The 24,754-nt window shown below is 40.9% G+C and overlaps 1 protein-coding gene across 3 annotated transcripts in view; it reads right to left on the bottom strand.

The window, feature by feature from the left end:
• The window catches only part of PRMT3 (protein arginine methyltransferase 3), a 59,815-nt gene extending 50,413 nt beyond the window's left edge, over positions 1-9,402 (bottom strand). For 2 of the 3 annotated variants that reach the window (XM_054827642.1, XM_054827644.1), the window contains exons 1-7: positions 9,327-9,402; positions 9,060-9,189; positions 8,291-8,373; positions 6,942-6,991; positions 5,515-5,617; positions 4,445-4,598; positions 1,005-1,146 (exon numbers count right to left, since the gene is read on the bottom strand). In XM_054827642.1, the coding sequence (XP_054683617.1) occupies positions 1,005-1,146; positions 4,445-4,598; positions 5,515-5,617; positions 6,942-6,991; positions 8,291-8,373; positions 9,060-9,189; positions 9,327-9,360 (696 nt within the window). In that variant the 5' untranslated portion in view covers positions 9,361-9,402. The remainder of the gene's footprint in view (positions 1-1,004; positions 1,147-4,444; positions 4,599-5,514; positions 5,618-6,941; positions 6,992-8,290; positions 8,374-9,059; positions 9,190-9,326) is intronic. The other variant, XM_054827643.1, reaches the window with a different exon arrangement.
• Positions 9,403-24,754: the final 15,352 nt, after the last annotated feature.

Below are 24,754 nucleotides of genomic sequence, written 5' to 3'. Positions count from 1 at the left end.
ACATCTTTACACAACTACAAAACCAGACTTCTATCATCTTTATCTCAAAGACAAATTATATGTCTCTAGACTACACATTTTGGAAAACATTCTTCTAATTCTGCAGACATCTCTGTGTGTCTGTAAAATCCCCCCTTAAAATTAACCTCATGCTTATACTATTCTTAACACAGATTCATGTGTATTTCTACATTGGGGCCACTAAATGATTTATAAAGCAGAAAACTCTATATGCTACCCGTACGGACAAAGTCACTTCATAACTCCATATTCTAACTCTACATTAGGCAGGAATTTTATTTATTTATAAACAGTTTCATCATTTTAAGGTGTGACTTTCACAACTATAATACTTACTCTGAAAGGAAGCATTAAGAGATTTTGATTTACAGGTCAATTAAAAGTTGATAGGTTTTATGTTAGGTTTGGGGGGGGGTTAACTTAAAAGGGCATATACAGGTTCGTCTTTGAATAGTTTCAAGCATCTTTATGATACAAGGAGCATACAATTTTTCCAGCTGTTCAATGTCATGTTATCACTGCACTGAGCTACACACAAACGCCAACAATTTCTGTTTACCTAGCGCAACAGGAAACGACAATATTTGAGAAATGAGTTTGCCCAACAAATTTCAATTGTTAGGAAAACATAAACTCAAGAAAAATATTCACTGTCCGTACCATGCTTTATGCTTTATCTTTTAGGCACCCAGGACAAAGCTGCTTTTGGCAAAGTAAGGTTGCACGGATATTGTAACATATCTTCAAGCATATCTGTAGAGTAAATGATTTTGTGTTCCCAATGCTTCCCGTAGAGAGCATTAATACAAAGTAAATAAAACTGAAAAAACATCTCTCAACCTAACTCCTAGGAAAAAACTATCACGTATAGAAAGGGTTAAAAATGCAGCTGCTCTGCAGTATATTTACGGGCACACAGCCATAAATGGCTTCCGTCTTTCCTCTTTAATCCCACTAAGATGCAGTTGAGATGACTTTCTAACCTTTAGCATCTCTTCGTGTATCCCATAATGCCCATAGGAGCTGAAGTAAACACCATCCTCATCCTCGTGAAGGTCTGCAATGGCGCTGGATGACGAGCTGCTGCCGACATCTGTGTTCATCACAAAATCCCGTGCAAATTGTCTGTAATCAATTTGAAATATGCCCTTGAGACATGTTTATGGGACCATGAAAAGGAGGCGGGGGTAAGGGGGGAGAAGGGGCTTGAAAGATGTAAGGAATCCATACTGCACAGGGGCTTTGACAACAATGGGACCGGCTTTAAGCGTGCACAACCTCCCTCTGCTGGCTCCTCCAGACCGCTGCACGGCCGCTCTCCATCCATCACCCTCCTGCAACGACTACCTTCAGCTTTCAACCCGCAAATATCTATTTTTAAGGAGGAATTCTCTATTCTGCACTTGCTAGTACAAAAGCTAGTACCACAGTGGCGAAAACAATACGTGTTTTAGGCTGTGTAATGCAGATACAGACTCAATACAACCAACAGCACAAGAACTACAAGCCATGCAACACTGCATGACTAGTGAAAGGTAGAAGAAAGTACTTCAGAATCAAAGTATTTGGGTGGAAACACACCAGCGCTTAAAATTCAGTTTATTACTTTAATTCCGCACTGCTTATTTTTCCTCCTCCATAGCCTTGCATTCCTAATACACACATTCTCTTCTCATTTCTCAAAGCAGTTTTGGTGACAACATACACAAATCAAGGGTTTTATCATGAAAACACAATTAAAAGTTGACAAGCAAACAGCTTATACTATACCCCCAATGAAGAGAAAAAACAAACATGTTTCAGCCAGGTAACATTCCTCCAAGGTCCACAGTCCAACATCAACAAAGCTTGCATCCTAGAGCACTCCACAGCAGCCAAAGCTCACCTTTAACAATGGTCATACCTTCTTAAATAGAAACGTCGTGTAAAGAAGCTGTAGGTAACATCGCGTTACCAGTATCACCCTTCCAGAACAACAAAACCCACAAACGCTATTTCAGTCCTGACGTGTAAAATACTTCTCTGCTTAACTAGTTTGGATGGGGAAGAGAAGGCGGTAAAGGAACTCGTATTAAAAGTCAGTCAATATCAGAAACTTCCAATACATACAAGGTCTCATTTTTAATATTGCTCTTCACCATGGCAGTCTGCATTTTCCTTACTTTTTGATAAATACCAAAACTATAAAAACTAAAATTTACAAAAAATAGATTCTGTGACATACAGTTAAGTATAATTAGCATCTTGTAAGATTTATACCCAATTTTAAATTTATTTAAAATGGATTCAACCAATAGTTCCTCCAGCCTATGCAGGCAAGGCAAGTACCAAATGAAGTCTAGAGACAGAGTTGCCCTCTTGTCTTTTTAAAGAAGGTAAGTAAGTAAAAACCAAAAGCCATCATGTCTAAACAGGGGACAGATGGAAAAAAAATCAGGATATACAAGCCTTGCTCTTAAATCGCTAAGTTATATCTAATGCTAAAGGTGACCTAATTTATAGAATTGTTATGAGGGTGGGGAAAAAAAACAGTCACTGGGCCTCCAGCTACCTGTCTTTACGTTGTACCCCTTTGATTCTCATAATTCTACAAGTCTACTCGGTCTACCAAACTTGGAAAAACATTTCCCCAGAAATTATTTCACAGTCAACTAGTGGGTGTCCTCACAGTGTTATTCAAGGGCTCAGAAGGCAACAAACTCCAGGGAGCTGCATGACTGATCCTCAACAGGCAGTCATTAAAAAACCTAAAGTACTTGTTCCAAATCTTGAAGAGCAAGAACTACGTAATACAGTCATGTTGTAACTGAAAGAAGTTACAGTTACTCAGTCTCCCAAGATGTCTTTGTAGATTGGTATAGCATGAGAAAGCTCCTGGATCTAACTTTTTTTACTCCACAACTGGAAGTCAGCCAACCAGCCTGCTAAATACCAGTATAAACCTATTTCCATGACAAAACCCAGTAGAAAACCAGGTAGACTTAGGTCCTGCATACTACTCTTGCTCCACATCAGGCTTCCAAGCTATCTTTATTTCGCAGAGATTCACCTGAAAGGACCCACCTGTACATGGTCTCTTTCAATGGAGTAACCTCCAGCATGAATCAGTATCGCTATTCAATTACAGCATCTAGGCTACTACCATGCTACTAGTTCATCCGTCCATAATGTAAAACTGTGTTGCTTCATCAGATCTACATCTGGCTATTTTTGTTGCCAGTTGATCCCTGCTGAATTGAAGAGCCTGCATCGACAAAGAACAATTAAAGGCTCCCTTTTACAACAGCAAATAATTTGATATACTAATCTCAGAAAGAAATCTACGTAAGCCTGACTGAAGTTTAGAGAGCTGAAAAGGTTTTTCTTTCTTTTAAAGAGTAAGATAGGATACAGAAAAACCTCAAGTTTTCCAAGTACGATGACAAATTTCTCTCATTCTTATTCTTTATGATGAATTAATGCATAATGTACAGAAGAGTACTGTATGCTATAAAGTATGATCTGCAAAAGTTAAACCCAGCCAAAGACAAAACTATTTATTTTTGACATGTGTAACCGTTCACAGCTGGTAGGATTTGGAGAAACCCATGAATTTTTTTTCGTATACTTAGTTACTAACAACATCCAGCGTGTACTCCCAAAACATACAACGAACCCTCAAATGTATTTTACAAAACAGGGGGTTTGCTGCTTTACTTTTCCACAAAAGAACATTAATTCCAAGTCTCTTAAATACAATTTCCGTTCCTCAGTGCCCAATCAGCGTGACTTTGAAGTGACACGTTCATACGCGATTTAATCCTATGTGACGCAAAAAGAAGTTTATATTCGCATTTTATCCATCAGTATCGTTACTCCATATTTTGAAGATCTCAAGATTTAGAAGCAGCATGTACAGCTATGGGGACATCCCAATTCCTGATTGTGATGCACTGAATATTCTTACTAGCAGAACCCACACTTCAGACTGCAGAGTTGGTTTATTAATTTCACTGAGGGTTTCTCCAAACTATAACTGGATTCTACTATTAACAATCATTGTTTGGAACCATCTCTCAAAAAGTTTAGAGTCCCATATTTAATTTGTCAATACCTCTCTCTTCTCCATTGTGTACAACTTCAATGTTTAAACTCATATTTAAAGGACTAATGGAAAAGCATCTGAAAAACAGAGAGTGAAGCAAAATACGTGTTTCTGGGCCATGTGCTTGTTTAGCTTTCCTAAGCATACTTTGCTCTTTTAATTTGTGCAGTTTTTACTAATCATCTACAAGGTGAAACCCACAGTCCCAACACAAGTCATGAGTTTTATTCTGTAATTACTTTCTACCACTTCTTTGAATTTCTATTCGTCTTTAAACATCAACATCTCACCTCACCTAAAACACAAATTAAAAAAAGAAACTTCAGTTCAAACACTTACTTCATTTTTTGAAGATCATCTTGTGCTCTAGCCAAGGCTGCTTCTGCGAGTCTTGCTCTGTGTTCCGCATGTTTTAATTGTTCAAGGAGCATCACGGTATCATTTAAACCGTTAGAACACAAAACGTTTGTAGGTTCACAAAGATCTTCTATATCTGATGAAATGGGGAGGAAAACCACAAAACATCTCCCAGTCAAGCATTGCTTCACAGCAGCTTATATACCTATGATGTTTCCAGTGTTGCTGTTTCTGTCTTTGGACAACTTGTAAATGTAGTCTGCTTTACAAGGAGCATCACTGAATTTGACAGGACTAACCACAGAATACAATACTACTCAATAAAACCAAGTATGCTAGAAGCAAGCTTGAAGTTCACAAAGCAAGTAAATCCAGAGTTCAGATTTCTTTAAATATCGGTGTTTGATTATAGATAAAGGAGATATTAGGTTTCGCTCAGGTTAATTACAGTCCTATGCTCTATTTTTCCAGTTATGTTACTCTGAGACCAAAAGAGCTGTTAATGGTAAAAGGTAAGAAGGTATATAAATTTAAAATTTCTTAATAATTAGACAGTAACTCTTAATTTTCAAACCAATTGCTTAGGCTTTTATAAAGCTTATGAACACATAAAACTCAAAAGAGCATAAGCAGAACGAATCTAGGTGAAACACTGCTTTTAACTACCAAAAGTCAGAATCAGCATTAGGTCCCATTCACACCTGTTGCTAAATTCAGCTGGTGATTTCAACAGATGTCAGTAGATTAAAAAACTGGTGCTACTGTGTTTTTGGATATAGTAAGAAGTTACTGCCCACTTATTGGGCAAAAGACTTAATTAAAAAATTTCTATTCCTTTTAATCGTGGAAGACTATTTGGCCTGTGGGACTGAAACAAAGCACGAATACTTAAAATAAGATTTCAGAAGTTCAGATCACCCCCATAACCCTTCAGCAACTACAACAGCACCTCAAAAGTCTATAGCTTAGGCATTAGACAGGAGCTGATAGAGTGAAACACCACATTTACCCCACAACGCAGTGCAGTAAAACACTGAAACGTATTTATTTACCAAACTGAAGTAGGAGATCATCTTCTAGCTCTGGTTTCAAATATTCCTCTCCTTCCCAAGGCACTGGGCTGCTGAGTGAACTCAAATACGCTGCCGTTGGTTTCTAGACAGAAGGGGAGCATGTAAGCTAAGTTTCTTTGAAAACACCAGCCCTTCAATTCCATTCAAGAAAATAAAGCAAAATCTGTTCCTCCACCCATTAAAATAAATGGGATATTACTAAAGTAGCTTTGTAGCAAAGGCCGAGAGAGACAGTACTTTGAAGCATGACCAGTGAGAACAGTGAATAAATGACCTTCTGGCTTCCATCCTGGCTATGACGGCAAGTACTCACCTTAGCATAGTGACATTACAATCATGGTGACCAGAGAATAGCACAAAACTATAGCTATGAGCTAGTCCGTATCCCCAAGCCCAGGAAGCTACAGGATCAAGGAATTCAAGTAGTAATTTCCTAGTAGTAAAGCACCGCAGACAAATAGATATTGAAGGACCCTTTTAGGATTAAAGGAACCAAGTTTACTCAGGTGTTTGACTCTGTCAGACCCACCGCTTACAAGAGGGCTAAACAATAAAGCCAAAATACTAATCCTGCAAAGTGGTTTTACACAAACAGTGCTGTAGGGACAAATTTCGGAAATGCTATCTTCTCTCCTGTTTGCATCTGGCCGGTTAATACTTTGTCAGGAATGGAGAAGTCAGATTCTGGACTTCAGTTTTTCCATTTCTGTGTTTACTCTACATAGCTAGTTATGTCTTAAATAACTGAGGATTTAAGTATATATTTGAAGACTGAAGTAAGACATACTTAATTACATAAGACGGTATTAAGTCTAAACCTAAACTTTTAAGGAACAACCAAAGAACATGCTTCAAAGTCACAGAATACACAAAATATACCCAGGCCTAACTTAAAACTGCAGGTTCCCATCAGCTTCCATGTTTCTGCTATCGTCTTAGCAGACATTAGTTTTAGATTCTGTGACCTAAAGGATCAGGTGTTATCCTTATTAACAGTTCAATAGGGGTCTGGCCAGCTCACATCCCCACTAAAGAGTCTTTTGTACCAACACGCCACGTGAGGACTGAGAAACGTCAGTTATCGAGAAGTGAGGCAATTACTGGAGTGAGACAGCAGAGTCAAAGGCCAAGGTGAATTAACAAAACATGATACTACATAGTGTGGGCTTTTTGCAAGTCTGAACATCCTCTTCTAAAAAGAGCAGAACTCTTGTTAATTAAATTTATTTAAAACAACTTCACATCTAAATAAACCAATTAATAGCTATTTTAATTCCTCTAATTTCTTATTTCTAGAAATATAAGACAAGATTTCATAGTTATTAAAAAAAGCAAATTGAAAGCACAGCATCTCCATTTCCCATTCTCCAGACACAGATTATCGAAGTGATACATGACACACCTACCTTTAACCTAACAAAGTTTATTAGTTTAACGTATCCATAAAAATCAAGTCCTGAAAATAAAGGAAGAAAAATAATGAGAGCCAGCTTGCATTACAGAAAACCCACGTGCATTTTACAATTATATGAATACTAATTACTTGTTCAATTGGCCAGCTTCCCCTTGGGATGTACATCATTATCTAGTGCAGTCTTCCTATCTTAAGTTTGCCATTTACGTTTTTCTTCTCTTCAGGACCAAACCAGGAAATTCTCACCCTCAGGACAAATACATTTGCTGCACATTAAGACTGCAACACATGTAATGTGGCTCGCAAACAGGGATTTAATTCTTTTGGCAAGCCACCACATCAGGACAGCCACATTTATCTCCTACTAGCTACCTTGCTGATATTTTAGGCTGTTGTGCTCCTTCGATCATAATTTTACCTTTCTGCTTAATAAAATACAAATTGCTCCCACTTGTCAAGAATATATAACAATATTAATTTAAAACTACCGCCTCGCACAGAAATAACAGTAGTTTAAATACAATTACGTACTCCCTTCAAGAACAGTGAGGACACTGTGTAAACTCAAAATACTTTCCATTGGATTTTATACAGAAAATAGACCAGATTTTACAATTTTACATGCAGATTTCTAAAAGCTTTGTGTTCCCATCCCCTTATCTCTCTCTCCTTTTTAGTGCACACTCTTAAAACAGCGTTTCTCCAGCACCGTTTCCTTTCCCCTACTTTGCAGTTTTCCTCAATATACAGTAAGATATGGATTTCGGGCTCAATAGTTTAAACCTTACCTAACTCTCCAAAGCCACCCCTCCACGTACATCCTCCTACACGTACCTTTCTTCAGCCACCATCTTGGTGTAAACAGATGGCAGCTTCAAGCGAAAGCCAACCTTACACTTCACTTAGAATCAAACAGACAGTGGACAACACATGGTCCCAAGATCACCTGAGGGAACGTAAGCCAAGACTGCAAAAAGTCCCTTAAAAGACACCGGCAGCACAGCCCAGCTTCTTCACCTCCTGGTGGATGCGTCCACTTTGGTTCCTGCTAAGCTCCTGAGCCCAACAACAGCATCACTACTCGGGCAGGACAACAGATTGGGTAAACGGCTCTTACTCCAGCACGCAGCGGGCTGGCTCGGGTCCATCAAGGAGGCAGTGGGGACGCAGCACAAGCCAGCAGAGATCAGTCTTACTCTAGTTACTAGGTGAGCGCTTCACCAGTAGATAAAGCATATGGGAAACGGCCAGCATAAAGACAACCAGAAACAAGCTAAGCTTCACAATTTTCAACAAGATGCTGATACGCAGAAGGAAATGACAATTCATAATAAAACTTACCATGTTTATTGATCACGTCACAAACGTTAAATTGATGCTCTGTTCTGCAATGGCAGAATACATCTTCAGCAGAACTAAACAACCTGTAATTAACAAATTATTAAATACGCAGTATTAACACACTTCGAAGTTGTAACGCTCCTATGAGCTCTGCACGCATTGTTCTGACCTAAGTAACGTGTTCAGAACACATCTTTTTTGCTTTTGAGAAAGGACAAACAGGCGCCTGCTTATTTGCATACCTCACAAGGCAGCTTTTACCTTGTTTGCAAAACATTTTGCAACAAAAGGTAACAAACCCATAAGTTTTGACAAACCTACAAACCTCGTTAACTTTGAAAAACTCCTTGAAAGCAAAGACAACACCAAACCTGAAATGTAAGAACTGCACGCATACAAGTTTATCTGCTGCATCAAAGTAAAGATTCTCATCTATTTACTGGCGATGGGAAAAGATGACAGAAAAATTCAAGAGATGAACTTCCACGCTGCCTCTGGCGAGGAGAGGGGAATTACCTGCTTTCCGCATTACTTCTCCCTCTTTTAGTCGGGACTTAACAGACCTTTAGCTCTAGAAAAGCCGTGTACAAGACCAACGAGCTACAGAGCACTGTTACAAACTCCGTATGGTTTATCTTTCTGACGTGGTTGCCTCCCGCGGGCCGAGTTTGGGTGCTCGCACCCCGCGGGTACGGTCGCGCCTCGGGAGGCCCGGGCCGGGCGGGCAGGGACACCCACAGCACACCGGGGGCTCCCCTCGCCTCCTCACCGGTCGCAGAAGAGGCAGCGAGTCCGCAGGCCGTCGGCGGCGCCTTCCTCCTCCTCCTCGTCGTCGTCCCAGGCCTCCTCGCCGTCGGACAGCTCGGGCATCTCCTCCTCGGCGGGCGGCCCGCCGGCCCCTGTGGAGCCCGCAGGAGGGGACCGTTACTGACCGGCGGGGAAGAAGCGGGGGGGGGAAGGGTGAAGGAAGTGGAAGAAGGAGGGGAAGGAGGAAGAGGAAGAGCAGGAAGGGGGTGCGGCGCGCCCAGGTACCCACCTGCGGGACCAGCGCCCGCCGCCCGGGACCCCATGGCCCCGCCACCGCCCCACGTGCGCCGCTTCCGGGAGGCAGCCCCGCCCCTCCCGCCTACGTCAGCCCGGGGGCGGGCCCAAGACGAGAGCGCGCCCCCTGGCGGGGCCCGCCGGTCACGGCGTTCGCGTCACTGGAGGCGCCGACCGTTATTTTTCAAATGGGCGGAGCGGCAGCAGCGCGACCGCCCGCCGCCGCCATCTTGTGGAGGCCGACCCGCGGAGCAGGGGAAGCGGGGGCGGAGCGGGGGGAAATGTGTGCAGCTTCCCCGTCAGCTCTGCTTCCACCTGCGCGCCCCTCACGGCCTGCCAGCCTCACTGAAGCGAAAAGCAGGCAGATGGATAAAAGGGTCACGGCCTCAGCTAGGCTGAAGTAGAAGAGGTTATTTCTGCTCCGAGGTGGAATCGTACTTTGCGAGCTTGACAGGTGGCTGGCAGCCAGGTTTCTGTTACGAATAGCGTGGCTGCTGATGGGAGCGTTAAAGGGAGAAACACTGGCATAGCGACTTTTAAACAAAGTTTAGCAACAAAGTTTAAGAGCTGAGGGCCTCGCTCAAATGCAGAAGTTAAAAGTGGCTTATAAAAAGATGAAAAAAAAACCCAGCAAAGCTTGAGGCTCTTTATCTGAAGAAGATAGTATTTGACATTTTAAGTAGGTTACCACACCGCCTTCATTTTCTCACATCATTTTGTGCCTGACAGAAAAACACATCTCTTCAGAACCAAACAGTGCCTTTCCACTGGTTCTCCTGGGGCTCCTAAGTAGCACGTGGTGGAGGAAGTGTCAAAGCTAGAATTTTTCCAGTTTGTACCCCCAAAGCGTATAAACTCACATTTGTGCTACTACAAGTACTTCCAAAAATAATGAAATTCCTGCTTTGCCTTAAACCTGACTACCTTGTATGACTACTGATTGCAAGAGCAGAGGTATGCTATACGTCCTGTTAGCACTGGTCCAAATCAGATGGCTAAATACAGTTTTTGTGCATCATCTCATAACCGAACAAGGGTACAGTCTGTTTCCTCATTTGACATAGTTAAGAATTGTCCCATATCTCACAGCTGCTGTTAGACAACCACACCTTCCTAGGCATCGTATATGGATTTTTGTATGTCAAATTAATAAATGATCCAGCCTTGCAAAGAGTTATAGTCATTTTTTTAAATAACATCTTGTACCTCTTGGTAAAAAAATTCTGAGAAGGTTAAAAATAATCCCTTTTTTCTTAAACCCCCATTCAGTTAGCAAAGTTAGGGTACTTCTGCATTGGCACTTCACATCAGGAGATCCAGTGAGTGCTTTACAAGCTGATTTGCCAAACTTCCTCGCTTCCTGTGCTTTGGTTCACATCACAGCGTGGCCTCACAGCGCATCAAATAGATTCCTTTTTCCAATGAAACTACCAGGCCGCTCCAGGACGGCAGGTCACAGGACCAAACTACAGCTAGCCCAAAGTTAAAATCTTGAAGCGTCCAGCATTTATCATCATCAGTGCGGTTTTTGGTCATTTCTAGAGAGATGGAACCAAGAGTCAGCTTCTAGTCTCATTTTTAGATTGCAAATTCAGGGGCCTTTGCTGAACATAAAAGTACAGAGATTTGAACTGATCAGTAAGAAAAAAAAGAGGGAATGCAGAATTCCAGAAGGAAACCCCAAAGTCTCAATTTACTTGACCGGATTACAATCTCTCATTTCTAATCTGTTCTTGTAAATCTGCCTCATGTAGCTTAATTTTCCCTTTCACTTACCCTCCTATCTCTCAAAGCTAACAAAGAAGGTTTTTAAGTACGGTACTAATTAAACAGATCAGGCTTGCCTAGTCATAGGCAAATCCAAAGGGACGTGAAAAATCTAAATACAGAAACTGGTTTTAGATAAGACCAGAATGACAGGTTTGAAAAAGGAAATTTGATTTAAGAAATACTAAATCAGACTCCTTCACAAATTCCATTTTGTGTTTTGTGTTTAAATTCCATATCCGTTCAGAATTACTTCTGTAGGTATGACAAGATAACACCGATTCTGCAAATGCTACTTAGACATGTAAAGCAATGCTTCTCATGGATTTTTTTTTCCTTACATAGCGACTCAGTACTACTCATTAAATTAGAATTAGTACAAAATACTTCTTAACGTACAGAAGAAATCTAGGCAAGTCAGATGCTTCTACCGTATTCTCCCAAAGTAGGGTCTGATCTAATGAAAGAAACAGAAGCGACGCACAACGATAAAACGTACTTTTCCTCAACTCTTGCTCAAGCAGCTAATCGCAGAAATAGATTTAACAGCCGCTGCTGTGGCAGTAGTGCCCGGGCTGATAGCAGCAAAAGCAGAAACAGCAGCTTCTTTGTGTTTTACTGAAATTCTCCCCCACCGAAGGGGCAAGGGGTCACTGATTGCGTAGTCTTTGCTCCATTGCACACCCTCAGCTATTGTTGAATCCGCTCGGAGAGCAACAGACCGAATGTGCCGCACAGCCTTGTAACCCAATCTTCTTTCTTAATATTGCTTGAATTAAGATTCTCAATAAATGTAAAGCACCTGTTCATTTGGGTCAGTGTATATAACATGTTGGGTGAAGACTGTATGAAATCCTTGCAGCAGAAGTGCATAACTTACACCGGTACCTCTTGAAATATGATCATCTTTGTTACAATCTCCTAATCCTTGTAAAGGGATTTGCACGGTACAGGAAGATTTACAATGTAATGGATTACTATTTCATAATCCGGGCTGAGGGGAAGAAACTTCAAATATTTACAATTTTTAACTGCATTTCAGACTTTTTTCCAGATCTGGAAACACAACACAGGGGAGGCTGTTAGACGGTGTTCGCACAAAAAATATGGTATCACCATAGCGCTTGCGGACTTTGTTTCATCTGGATTTCCAAGCGTGTGTAACTTTGTTCTCTACCTGCGTCACTCTCTTGTGACCACAGTGCTTGTCATTATTCAAAAGCAAAGAAAGTATGTTAGTAGATATTGCGTAGGAAACAAATGAAATTTTGGAGCAAACTATTATTAAATGGCTATGACTTTAGCCTGTGTAAAATATAATTGAAATGGGAGAAAAACTGTTTAAAAAAATTATCATAGGAAAACCAATCATTTCTTAGTTGTTCATGTAGTCAGAGCTGTTTTTGTCAATTTTAGCTGCTCAAGATCTCTAACAGAACAGACAACTGCGTGGAACCATGAAACTCCAGACTGAAGACAATTTTTCAAAAGCATTTTCTATCTAGAAAGTCCAAACGATCTGAAATTTTACACTACGCTCCTTGGATGCTAAACCCAGTCTGCTACACGTAAGTGCCAAGAATGACACTCGCAAAACCACAGAATATGATCGGAAATACTCTCTTACACGCAGTCCTCCCATCCCAGTTTGTTACATTTTTCATTCATCGTGCAGACTATTTGCAGCGAGCAATCTAAAAGCAGATAGTGTCTTTTTCATTAAGTCTTTAAGATGTGTAGTGATGAGGAGGTTCTCACAAAGCTGTCACTTCCCAACATCACACAGCCCTGAAAAGCGTAGCTGCAGCAGTGGTAGGTACAACAGAAAGAAGTACAGAAATCCCACATTTTTGTAGAAAGGTATCACTGCAAGTAAAACATCATTAATGCCAGTGATCTCCTTACTCCTTTATTACCCTCTCAGCTGAAGGGCAAATTTAGACTCCGGTAAAATAATTAAGAGCTTGGAAAGATTTAAATAAAACATAAATCGGAAAATTTAAGTGCCAGTTAGTGTAAGAGGGAAGAAGCTGTAGTCAAAAAATATTTTTATTCCTATCACTAGCAAACATGAGTGATATTGAAAGCAAAATTGCTAATCTAAATTTACATGCTCAGTCAGTTTAAGTGTTTCATAAAATGGTGACCATATTCCCCTTAATAGAATTCTGAACTAAGATAACTGAGATATTTTTCATCTGCGCAAAGCCCAGGGGACCTTGTGTAGGGTTCACCCTGAAGGTAGAGCTAGGTTTAAGTTTGAGAAAGCAAGGCTAGATCTGCAGCTCAAGTGGGGCTGGAAGGGGCTGCCAAAGGGAAGTGAGGGCTGCAAAACAGGATTTGTTCATCTGGGCAGGTTTTGGTTTGTTGGGATTTTTTTTTAATTTGGTTTTTTTTTAGGTTGGTTGGTTGGTTTGGGGATTTGGGGGTTTTTTGTTTTGTTTTTAACAAAAGCTCACCCTGGAACTAGGGTTAGGGTTACGTTACAAAGTATGGGACTCCATGTGTTACACAGATAATTTTCAGTCCCCTCCATTCTTTCTGTATTTTCTCTGCTTTAACATTAAAGCGGCATTTATCAACCTGTCAGAAAGGCCAAGAAAATACAAATATCACATTTCCCCCCACTTTCTTGGATTGGATCAGCAAACCGATGAGAGAGGCTGTTTTCCTTCCTCCGATGTTGGTCCCTGTGCAAAGCTGCACTTCAGCAGCTTTGAGGAACAGCAAAGAGCAGGAATGTACAGCCAGAAATGGAGCGCTGTTGGTACAAATACCGCGAGCAACCAGTTTTGATGAAGGATTGAGCAAAACCAGTCTCTGCAATTAGGGCAAATCTACAGTGTAGAAAAAGGAGTGATACTACTTTAAAATAAAATATATTTACGCATCTGCAGAAGTGCTTCCATAAAGTGTGCGTTGTGCAGCAGCTTGAGGAACACAGGACAATTTCAGGTGCTACAGACCACTGGGATCCAACTGAGATAACTCCAATCAGATAATGTTAAAAAAAATTAAAAAATTATAGTTAGAGGCTTAGAAAATCACTGATCTTCAGAGTTACTTCCACTGCTGATGTCCAAAAGGTAAATGCAGTTAAAAGTACTCATAAGCATCTTAAGTGTAAACGAGTGCTCACAGAGAAAGCATCCATAAGGAATTCAGATTTTTCTATCTGTTAATATCTGCGCTTCTACAGGGAAAAAATATCTGGACTTTGAGTAAATAATTGTAAGGACAAACTACAAAAGAAATCCTGTCCCCTTTTGAAGCAAAATAACGTGTTTACCTTACACCACGTCTTTACCATGAACATATACCATCTCTATTTTTTCACAGTAAGAGAACAAGCAAGGACAGGCATTCGGTGGCATTCAGATCAGCTAACAGGTCAAACTAGTGGAACGAGGAGGAATGCGCATTAAAAACAAACCCTCAAAAGCAACTATTTGGGGCATAATATTTTTAAAATATCTACCAGATACTTAGTGTCACACCAGTGGATGTCAAGCATTTAGCAAACTCTGGAGGTAAATACCTAGATGAGTTACTTAGAAACGAAAGTCCTTCTTGTGAGGGGCTGAGCATCTGAGAACATCAAGAACCAGCTCTGGTCTGTGCTCACAAGGAGTCGCAGCCCAAAGACAGTGGAAACTTGAAGTGTGCCAGGGGAAAGAAGGAAAAAAAAAAGAGGGGGGGGATCACATTGAGCCTGAAATTGCAATATCATAGCTGAAGAAAAATTTAGAAATCAGAAATGAAAAGAGCATTAGTACATGTTTTCATACTTATTTAAGGAATCCAGTGCTTAGTACCTAGATTTCCCAGGGCTTGCTAAGAATGTCTTTAAGAGCAAAAGTGAAATGCAAGCAGAGAGAGAGTGTGGGATGTTGTAGATCAGGATCATAGGGACCAACAGAAGACAGCCATCCTTCTGACATCTGTTACATACGCAGTGTAAATGATTTACCTTAGTGTGCATTAGACCACAGCCCAGACCAATCTCTCCATTTTGATGGATGTAATGAAAATACAAGTATTTCTTTGTTCAGCTCCACATTCCCGAAGTTGTGACTGCCCTAGCAAAATAAGGGACAATATTGATCACCATGAGCAGACAAAAGCAAGTTAGAAGTCAGAGAAAGAGATAAAAATAAAAAAGTAGAATCATGCATAAGATCACATCCATTGACACCGCTTTTCTTGCAAAATCGTTTTTACTTTTCCAACAAAGATGGAAAGGAGTATCCATCACATTGCATTGTTCAAAAATAAATTTCAGAGCTAACTGGGATGAATTCAGTTAGTCGCTTGCAGCAAAGGATGTACTATTTCACTTTCATTGCTATATCCAGAAAACTGGAGAGACTTCTACAATGGTTTTGACAACACACAGATTGGAAATATTTCAGGAGTTCAAAGTTTTAAAAGATTTATTGCAACAGTTCAGTTAAATCTTTAGAGAGGATCTATAAACACAACACAGGATTTCTTCATGTTATAAGTATTGAAATGATATTTAGTATCTCTTGCTGTAAACTTGTAATGAAAACACTTTGCAGATGATACTAGACAGCTTGGGGAAATTATTTTCTCAGAGATGATCTAGCTACCCCAAAGGCTTCTCCTAGAGGTCTAAAGAACATAGGAAGAAGGAAAAAGAATAACTTACCCTGCACAAATAATGTAAGTAAACAATAGCAAAATGTAAACGTGCAAACAATTTTAAAGCAGGTGAACTAAACTATTGTGAAGCAAACAAGAAGTCATTAAGTAGCATTGGGCTAGTGTTCTGATTTTTGTGCCAGCCTGTTACAAGTCCTCTCATTTTAGCTTTTCTGTTGACAGATTTTGGCCTCATTTTCAGTTCATTTCACTGAACAAAACCAACGTTAAAATGGAAATATCCCTCAGTAAAACTGCAGATTCTCCTGATAAATATTAATTCCCACTTCTTTAAAAGGTACTTGTTTGAGGTATTATGAGTAGTAGCTATGTGTGTTAAATCTCCCATTCTTTGAACCAGCTTCTTTAAAAAAAAAAATAAATAAATCAGCCAATGAAAAGTGCCTAGACCGACGCTGTCTCCCTCAGTTAATCCAAGGCCAGTAGAGGGATAATTTGATTAAACTGAGACCCTAATTTATTTAGCTTTAGTTCTGGATCAACCTCTTCTTAATAGAGTGCTGTCGTCTCCAATTGTCTGATGAAAATTAAAGTGACATAAATACCATGGGACTTTTTCAATCTGATTAGTCAGCTAACTTGCATCAATACTACCCCAGCCATCAGGCGCTGGCGTCCTTCCTTTCACCAGCCTTACTAACAACTGACAAGTTCTCCTTGAAGACCGGGCACCCACGCTGCCACTCAGACCCCCACACTTAACCCATCATCCGTCCTCAATGGGTCTTGTTTGACAAGGTGCCCACACCTTTTTCCATTGCTGTTCATCAGACAAAGCTAAATATTGTTTTATTAGCAATCAATAGCCTGTTAATCCCAAACGATTTCACAAATCCACTGAGCTCTCAAGCTGATTATAAACGTTTGGGGTTTTTTGTTGTTTTTTTTTTTTTTTTAAGCTGCTAAATTTCAGATGGATTTTCTCCTCTCCTCCCAACCCTCCCGCTCTGATATGGGACATTGTAGCCGGTAAGCAAAGCCACAAAAGCAAAAGAGCTCTGTTGTCTTTAATGTTGCCTTTAACTGGACGATTACAAATGTCAAAGTTTTGCAGTTTAAACATGATCAACCCTACGCCACCAAACCCTCAGCAGATTTCCTAGCTCCTCCGCTTTCTCTCCATCGGTTTGAAACTTAAGAATAAGAGAGCTTCTGAGCCTTCCCTTTTCTTTACCAGCAATATGGTAAATTCTTGCTTAGTCTGTGGGCTGGGGGACTAAGGAGCACGAGAAAGACAGAAGTGAGCTTCTCTGATTTACAATATATAAAATGCTAACAAAGCTAGCCGTTGCACTATTGAGCCATGTACCGTTCATGTCCAAGTCACAGACAAAACGCCTGGGCATGCCTGGCACACTCTGATGATCCCTTTGTTTGCGCGGTGGGTCAGGGATATATCTTCCGTGAGGCGCAAGGGGAACAGCGTTACAAACTCACTTCCTCTTGGATTTACCCATCCTGGCTTACACCTACTGTCTGCCTGTCTTTGCCCTGGAGATGTTGATCATGACAGCTGGTAATACAATGATAGTTCGCTTACGTGATGTACTATAAATCACCAGGTCGAGGTAGACAGGCGGCATTGGTAGGCACGCGCTGAGCATATGAAGCTCCCAGAAATAAGATGCTTGACCTTGAAGGCCTGGTGAGCTGGCTTTGCAAGCGTGGGTTATCTCTGCATGTCCGTGCTGAATCATCATTCTGGTAGAACGACGTCCTCCCTCGGCAACGTTTGCGCATACCCTGCCTGAAACAAGTCTTGAAACGGGTGGTCTTTGTTCTTCAGTACAAGAAGGTTAACTCTAGTGAAAGTTCTTGTTAAACTAAGTTAACTAAAAACCAAAATGGACTAAACACACATTTTATGCTTTCTGTGCAGGGACTTAACGTACCAAATTGTGTGTTAACTAGAGGGGGAAAAGTTATTTCAGCTGATACAATCCTCTGGGATGCCTGCTGAAACAGAACATGGATTTCCTAAGTCATCAGCCTTGACAGCAGCGTACCAGTTCTGAAACAGACTGTAAATGTAAAGTTTCAGAGGCAAAATATCAAATCAGTAACTTCCAAAAGTTGGTGCAATCTTGGCACGCATAATGTGAACATATCTGGAGGGAGAATAATGTTAAAATAGCTCTAAATTTGACTGTTCAGTATCTGGTTTAAATGGCGCTCTCATAAAAGCTCAGGTATTTTATGGACTAACCTCAAACTCTTCTTTCAACATTTTTTCGTTAGGAGAAATATCTATCCTGTCAAAAATATTCATCAAAACACTAGCACACACTGACAAAAAAAAAAAGACGCCTACTCAGAATTTTCAAAAAAGATTGACATTTTAAATCTCAGACATTTTAAACGGAACATGCAAGTTTCTGCCAAGCCAAATAAAGCAGCAATTTTTTGTTGCTCGTTCTTTGGCTACGGCGCATGACTCTTGCGTTTGCCACTGGTAAAAATGGGCTTAAAATATTGAAGAACTTTTTTCAGTTTTATATTATTACCCATAAGAATTAACAAGAAACAGTATTAAGACTAACACTTACTCACTATAGTAAGTACTTACTGTAGTTTACAGTTCCTCTCCAAAACTTACAAGGCCAATGACTGTAACTTTAGAAAATGATTGCTGATGCAAGACTTGAACAACTTTCTACTGCTCTTGAATTCAAGGATAAAGCAATATGTACTTTGTGTCAAACTTTTTACAAAGCTTCAATGCATTCTCAAGCTGGCTACTCTGCACAGCTGCACCTGTAGTTCTTTTTTTAAAAATGATAATTAAATCTGCAGATGTTGTATTGTACAATAGCATAATTTTTATTTAACAATGAGGAAAAATGCCATTGATATCTTAACCTTTTATCTAGTCAGTCTGTAAGGAGTATTTGAACATCTAAAACCACGTAGGGAATAAAACCTGAAGGATTTTCTTTGACAGCACAGTAAGAAACCCATCATCATCATCAAGAGGTGCTAAAGACTGAAAATAGGAAAGGGTTCTTGCTGCACTGTGAGGTCTGGTTATGTCCCAGACTGCAGCAGTCTAGACAAACTGACTCAGGTATTAAAGGAGTCTATTCAGAGCAGCACAAAACTCTACACTCTTTAGTTTACCTTAATACACCGTGGACAGAGAGCTTTTCAATTCTGGCTCAGAATACTTGTCTTAAAAGTTCTGTAATGTTTTGCTTTTAATGCAATGTTTTCTACAGGAAAAGTAATAAATTCATTAATTTATTCAGGAAAGCAGAAGCTACAAATTTGCAAGTACTGTAGCCTATTTTAACGCTGGGTTACAGCCTCAACCATATGTCAAGACTGTGTGGCCGCATCTAGTAAAGCATTTTGGTTTGCACTGGAGCAGCATTATGGTTTTCAAGTGATTCCCATTTCTCATTTGGATCTGCAAACCACTTTTGGTGGACATACGCAAGGTTCTATTCAGAAGACACTGAACCACAGTCTCCACACCAGGTGCACAGCAAAGATGCTGCAGCAGCAGAGCTGAGAGTCTGAACCAATGACTGCTTGTTCAGACAGCTCCAAGCCACAAGTGTGGGGCAGATAATGAATCCAGGGGACCAGACTAAATCTAATCTGGTGTATAAAACCTCTTGAACTTAGAATGATAGCATGGTTTGGGTTGGAAGGAACTTTTAGAGGTCATCCTAGTCCAATCCACCTGCAGTGAACAGAGACCCCTTCGACTAGATCAGGTTACTCACAGCCCTGTCCGACCTGACCTTGAATGTTTCCAGGGATGGAGCATCTACCACCTCTCTGGGTAACCTGTGCCAGTGTTCCGCCACCCTCACTGTAAAAACTTTCTTCCTTATATCTAGTCTGAATCTACCCTCTTTTAGTTTAAAAACCATCACTGCTTGTCCTATCGCAACAGGCTCTGCTAAAAAGTCTGTCCCCATCTGTCTTACAAGCCCCCTGTGACTACTGAAAGGCAGCAATAAAGTCTTCCCAGATCCTTCTCCAAGCTCAACAACCCCAACTCTCTCAGCCTTTCCCCTTGGGAGAGGTGCTCCAGCCCTCTGATCATCTTTGTGGCCTCCTCTGAACTCGGTCCAACAGGTCCATAGGAGCTTCTGCATTTCTTGCTTCTGTCTATTGATTTGCTCCTAAGAAACCACTGACTAATGTAAACATAACATTTTTTGCTGTCAGGCTGGGTGCACTATTATTCCGGAGTTCTTCCCCAGAGGAATAATCCCTGTGAATTATTAGAAATTGTCACAATTTAGAGTAATTCCTCTAATGTTTCACCTGGTGCTAGGGGTCACCTGCCTCTGCAAACTGAGCGTTAGTGTTCATTGATGCTCATGCACTGGGACAATTTTAGGTCACCCAACTTGTTTACTGGAACTCTTTGACCGGTAGCCAAATCGCACAGCTGGAAGCCGAGGCAGATGCTCAGCAGCTGTTGTCCAAGTTAGATGAGCAGGAAGGAGATTTACTGCTTCGCTCAAGTTCTCCAAACCATTGGTTCATTTCTTTGGCAACATTTGGAGCACACTGGAGACAGCAGTTGTGCAGCTTAGCTATTAATTGATCAGGCATTTTTGTTACTTAACCATGGTTTTGTGTAGATATGACTTGGTTTCTTTAGTGGCCGTATCATTTGTAACCTGAAGTTCTGTTTTCTACACTTTAAAAACTCAACACCGAACAATATGACACTCAGAGAAGCTCGAGACCAAATCTCACCCCTGATCCAGGGTACAATTTGAACCAACCGGGAATGTAATTCCCAAGCAGATTCATCTGGATACATAGTAATTCAATAAAATTAAAATTGATTCTCAGTGGCTTTAAAGGTAGTGGCTTATTTTGAGTTTTGGCTTCCACGCTTAGAAATACATGACAACAAATAATTCTTCTATTAATATTACTTCTGCTTTTGTCCCCTAGAAGAAATCTGTGACTGCAAAACCACAAAAAATTCTGTCTTAAAGCGTGAAATGAGTATTACGACTTCTATGTTACCATTACAGTAAACCTGGTGCAACTCTATTGAAACCAATACTTTGCTCTTTTATCCCAAATCCGCCGTCCCCAGCGGAGGTCCTGTTTAGCCCTTGTCAGAAACAGTGGAGAAAGTTCTGTGTTCAGTCTCCTGTTTCCTGCTTTCATAGCCTGCATGCTTTAATTCTGTTCCGGTAGGTGTGGGTCTCTCTGCTTGCCTTCTAGCGACCAACTCATTTTGAAGAGACGCTACCAAAATACTCTGGCATGAAAGAGAGAGGAAAGTCCTACTCAATACGTGGCTTCAGCTACTTCAGTAAGAAAGTGCGTGACCCGCCAGCACACCCCTGATTTGTATACAGCACCAGAGGGCACTCCATAACAAGCAACAAATTTCCATATATTCACATAGATTTTCCATACTACCTACTTATTCTTGCAGGCCGCTCTGTTTCCTTTTAAGCGCACCAACTCTCATTTTAAAATGAGTTGCTGCTTTTATGAAAAGATTGGTCTAGACATTTTTCTAATGCTTGGGAACCATTTTATTTCTAAACGAGCAGAGGGATGGAGCTGCCATGGACATACAGGGCAGGACAGGTCGCAGCTATTGCTGCTCCAGGAGCCTGCTCACCTGCTCTGCTGCGAGCCGGACTAGGGGAAGGGGTTGCTGGTTCACCACCCGCCGGCAGGCCAGCGCACCCGGCCGTGACCCAGGGACACACTCTGCTACCCAGCATTTCACCTCCCCGGCCAGCTTCCACAAAGCCCTTTGAATTAGCCTGTGGGCTGCGTAATGTCTCTGTCCCCGAGGGACAGAGCCCTGGAGCGCGTTGGCTAAACCCTGCCGGCTGTCCTTGCCAGCGCTGGCAGCGGTCGTGTGAAGGCTGCACGGACATCTCCCTTACAGAGTCTGATTTTCGGAGGTTTCAGTCTGAGCTCTTCCTTTCTGCTTTCCAGAAATTTCTGAATCTGGACTAGATGATCATTGTAAGTGCCTTCCAACCGAAAATATTCTATTCTATTCTATTCTACAACGGTCAGAATCCCTGAAGTCTTTACATAAGGCTTCACCGGAGCCAAACTGGCTGCCTGTAAAAGCAGAGCATCTTGCAAAACTTCAAATATGTTTAGGCAATGAATGCAAAATTGGAAAAAAGTTTAGTTAACACTCCAGATTGGACTATCTGCTTTTTCTGTATGTCGTGGGTGAAACTGAGAGCAGAATCTGCCCTAAGCAGGCTAAATTAATTTACTTATATGCTCTTCTATGTAAACAGGCATAGGAATCATTTTGCTCTTTTTGTTAACATTCATGGTACAAAACTAGACGCTTCCTCTGTACCGGGGATGTGTTTTGAGAATCCTTTTCCTTTTCACACACCATCTTTCTGCTGTGGACGCAGGAGGGCAGTGCAGTTCTAATTTGGATTCAACCATCTATGAAGCAGATGGTCTTTGACATAAAGCAAGCTCAGCCCAAGTCCAAGCAAAGCCTCTGTTCCAGTTAAAGGATAGTTTCTATTCTTTCCTTCATCATTGCACTCGGCAACCCACCTGTAATTACGCTTTTTAAAATAAATATATCTTCTTCAATGTCTGCATGCACAGCATGTCTATAATGTCAAAGAAAAAAAAAAGGAAAAGAAAAAAAAGAAAAAAGGGGGAAAAAAGGAGGTGGAAAGGGGAGATGGAAAGGGGGGGTGGGGGTGAAAAAAAAAGTAAAAAAAATTAAATATGGCAAATAGTCCCTAAGCATAAGGAAGTGGCTCTATCAGTGCTACCGGGGACCAAATCCCCTGTAATCGCTCTGGAGTCTCATGCCATTTGTAAACGCTCGGGCCTCCCTGGGCTGAACTCAAAAGCAGACCAAGCGGGTCTGAAACTCATCTTCCCAAAGGCACCGAGTCACCTTTCCGCAAGATAAAGCTCTTCAAACTTCTTCCAGACTGCAGTCGGTCCTAACGTGTAACAAATATGCTGAATACCGATTGCAACGAGGCAGGGGTTAGGGCAACGGCCTTTCACCCATAGCGAAGGGAGCCCATCCTGGGTTGAAGATTGAAATAAAATAAATTGAGTTGCTTTCTTACATGTGTCTCGGTCTTTTTCAACATCTTATAAACAACTGTATAGCCTGTGGTAGGCAGAGCCTGTCAAGAGACTTTGAGTCTGTAATAAAAAGGCAGTGCTAGAGGATGGCAGCGTACTGAATTTTTTTTGGGGGGGGGGGGGAAACCTCATCGCAAATGGAATTAATCGCTTACTGGAAATGAAGACAAAATGTTCTGCCTACAATTTAATGACCTCATCAGAAGGGGAATAAAAGATCCTGGTATTGATCAAAAAGCTAAAACTGCAATGTGTATACTAAACTGTAAAAGAAGGCAAATTTCCACAGGCAATCTCTAGTTTCAAGGATTTTTGCTTCTGCCATCAGTGAAGGCTTTTGGTTTCTCTCTGTGTTGCTGTCTTCCATCTCACCCTGGAAGTGCTAACGTACCCGTTTGGTGCATTACCTTTATCTGTAGTACACATAAGCAAGCTGCTGGACTCAAAGGCATCAAAAAAAAAAAAAGGCAGTCAGGATGCAAACTCAACATACACCTCTAAATTCCTCTTAGAAATTTTACTTGAGGTAGAAACAGTAGCTGTGAGGTTTTAAAAATGTGTGAAATAGGTAAAGGAAATAACCACTTAAAAAAAATGTTAGCGACTATTTTTTTGCTTTCAGCCGATTTGTTCTGATCCCTTCTGATGGGTCAGCCTCCTCGTTCAAATTTCCTCTGTAAAATAGATTTCCACCGTCACATTCCGTTTATTGTCGTGGATTCATTTCGCAGTGGTTCTTCCAACCAGATACCCTAGTGAAAGGGCATTTTGCAAAGTAAATGACTAACACCAGCCAAACAAAATAGTCGCTGAAGTAAATGAGTAGTTTGAGGCGATAAAGATTGCCCTGCTTGCTGCAATAATTGGGGATTTTTTAAAGCACATTTTTTTTTTTCACAGCAGCTGAAGCAAAGTAAACAATTTAGCGTGAACAAAAGTCTGTTGTTGGCAGGATATGGACTTTAACCAGGCTCTTCCCTTCTGCAGAACCTGCGGAACGGGGTGGGTTTGAAACCTCCCCAGCACCGCACAAACTCCGGATCCCATTGCATACCACAGCGTTGAGAAACGTTTAGAGAGCACATGGCTACACGAGATGGGTGGTGTTTTATTAACGGTACCACATAGGATGCAGTGGCATTACACAAGATCTCACACAATCTGTTGTAGCCACATCAGCGCAGAAGACTTTGTGCTGAAATGTTTCTTAATCGGGAGTATGTTTTCATTAAATTCTGCAGGTCATCCATGTGTGGCACTTCCTAGTTCTTTTTCTGTTTGAGCCTTTTCAAGGATGGCTTTGTTCCTTGGGAGTATATTTACTCATAGAGATATACACAGAAATTTTAGAAATCATTGATGATATCTGTGGCCATTATTTTACACTATGAGCATTTCCAGCTAATGTTTTAGTGAGCTGCATTATATCCTAACGTATATTTCTGCATTTACTTTTTCTGTTTTTCAACTTTCAGCTTACTAAGTATTAAGACCGCAGTGTTGTCAAGAAATCACAGGATCACATTTCGTTTTGGCTCCTTGGTTTATCTCCAGCATGAAGCAACATGATTATTCATTAAAGGCAGATTAAAAAAAATAAATTGAGTAGTTTCAAGGAGTTGTTCCAATCAGGTAAAAAAAAAAAAAAATAGAAGACATACTAGTAGAATAATCACCTTTACAAACATCTCATAAGATAACAATAATAATTTTGTTTCTGACAAAAGAGGAGTAGCCTGCTTCTGTTTCTGGTTTCAGGTTCCTACCACACCCTAAGACATTCCCATATGAATGAAAACCTAATTCATCCAAAAACTAAACCTGCAAAAAATGCATCAGCCATGTCGGTCTCTGCACCGCCTCAACACGTGGCTAACACGG

Source organism: Grus americana, chromosome 5 (assembly GCF_028858705.1).
Source record: "Grus americana isolate bGruAme1 chromosome 5, bGruAme1.mat, whole genome shotgun sequence".
Classification (NCBI taxonomy): Eukaryota; Metazoa; Chordata; class Aves; order Gruiformes; family Gruidae; genus Grus; species Grus americana.
Note: the sequence above shows the minus strand (reverse complement) of the source record. Positions and strands in the feature narration are given on the sequence as shown.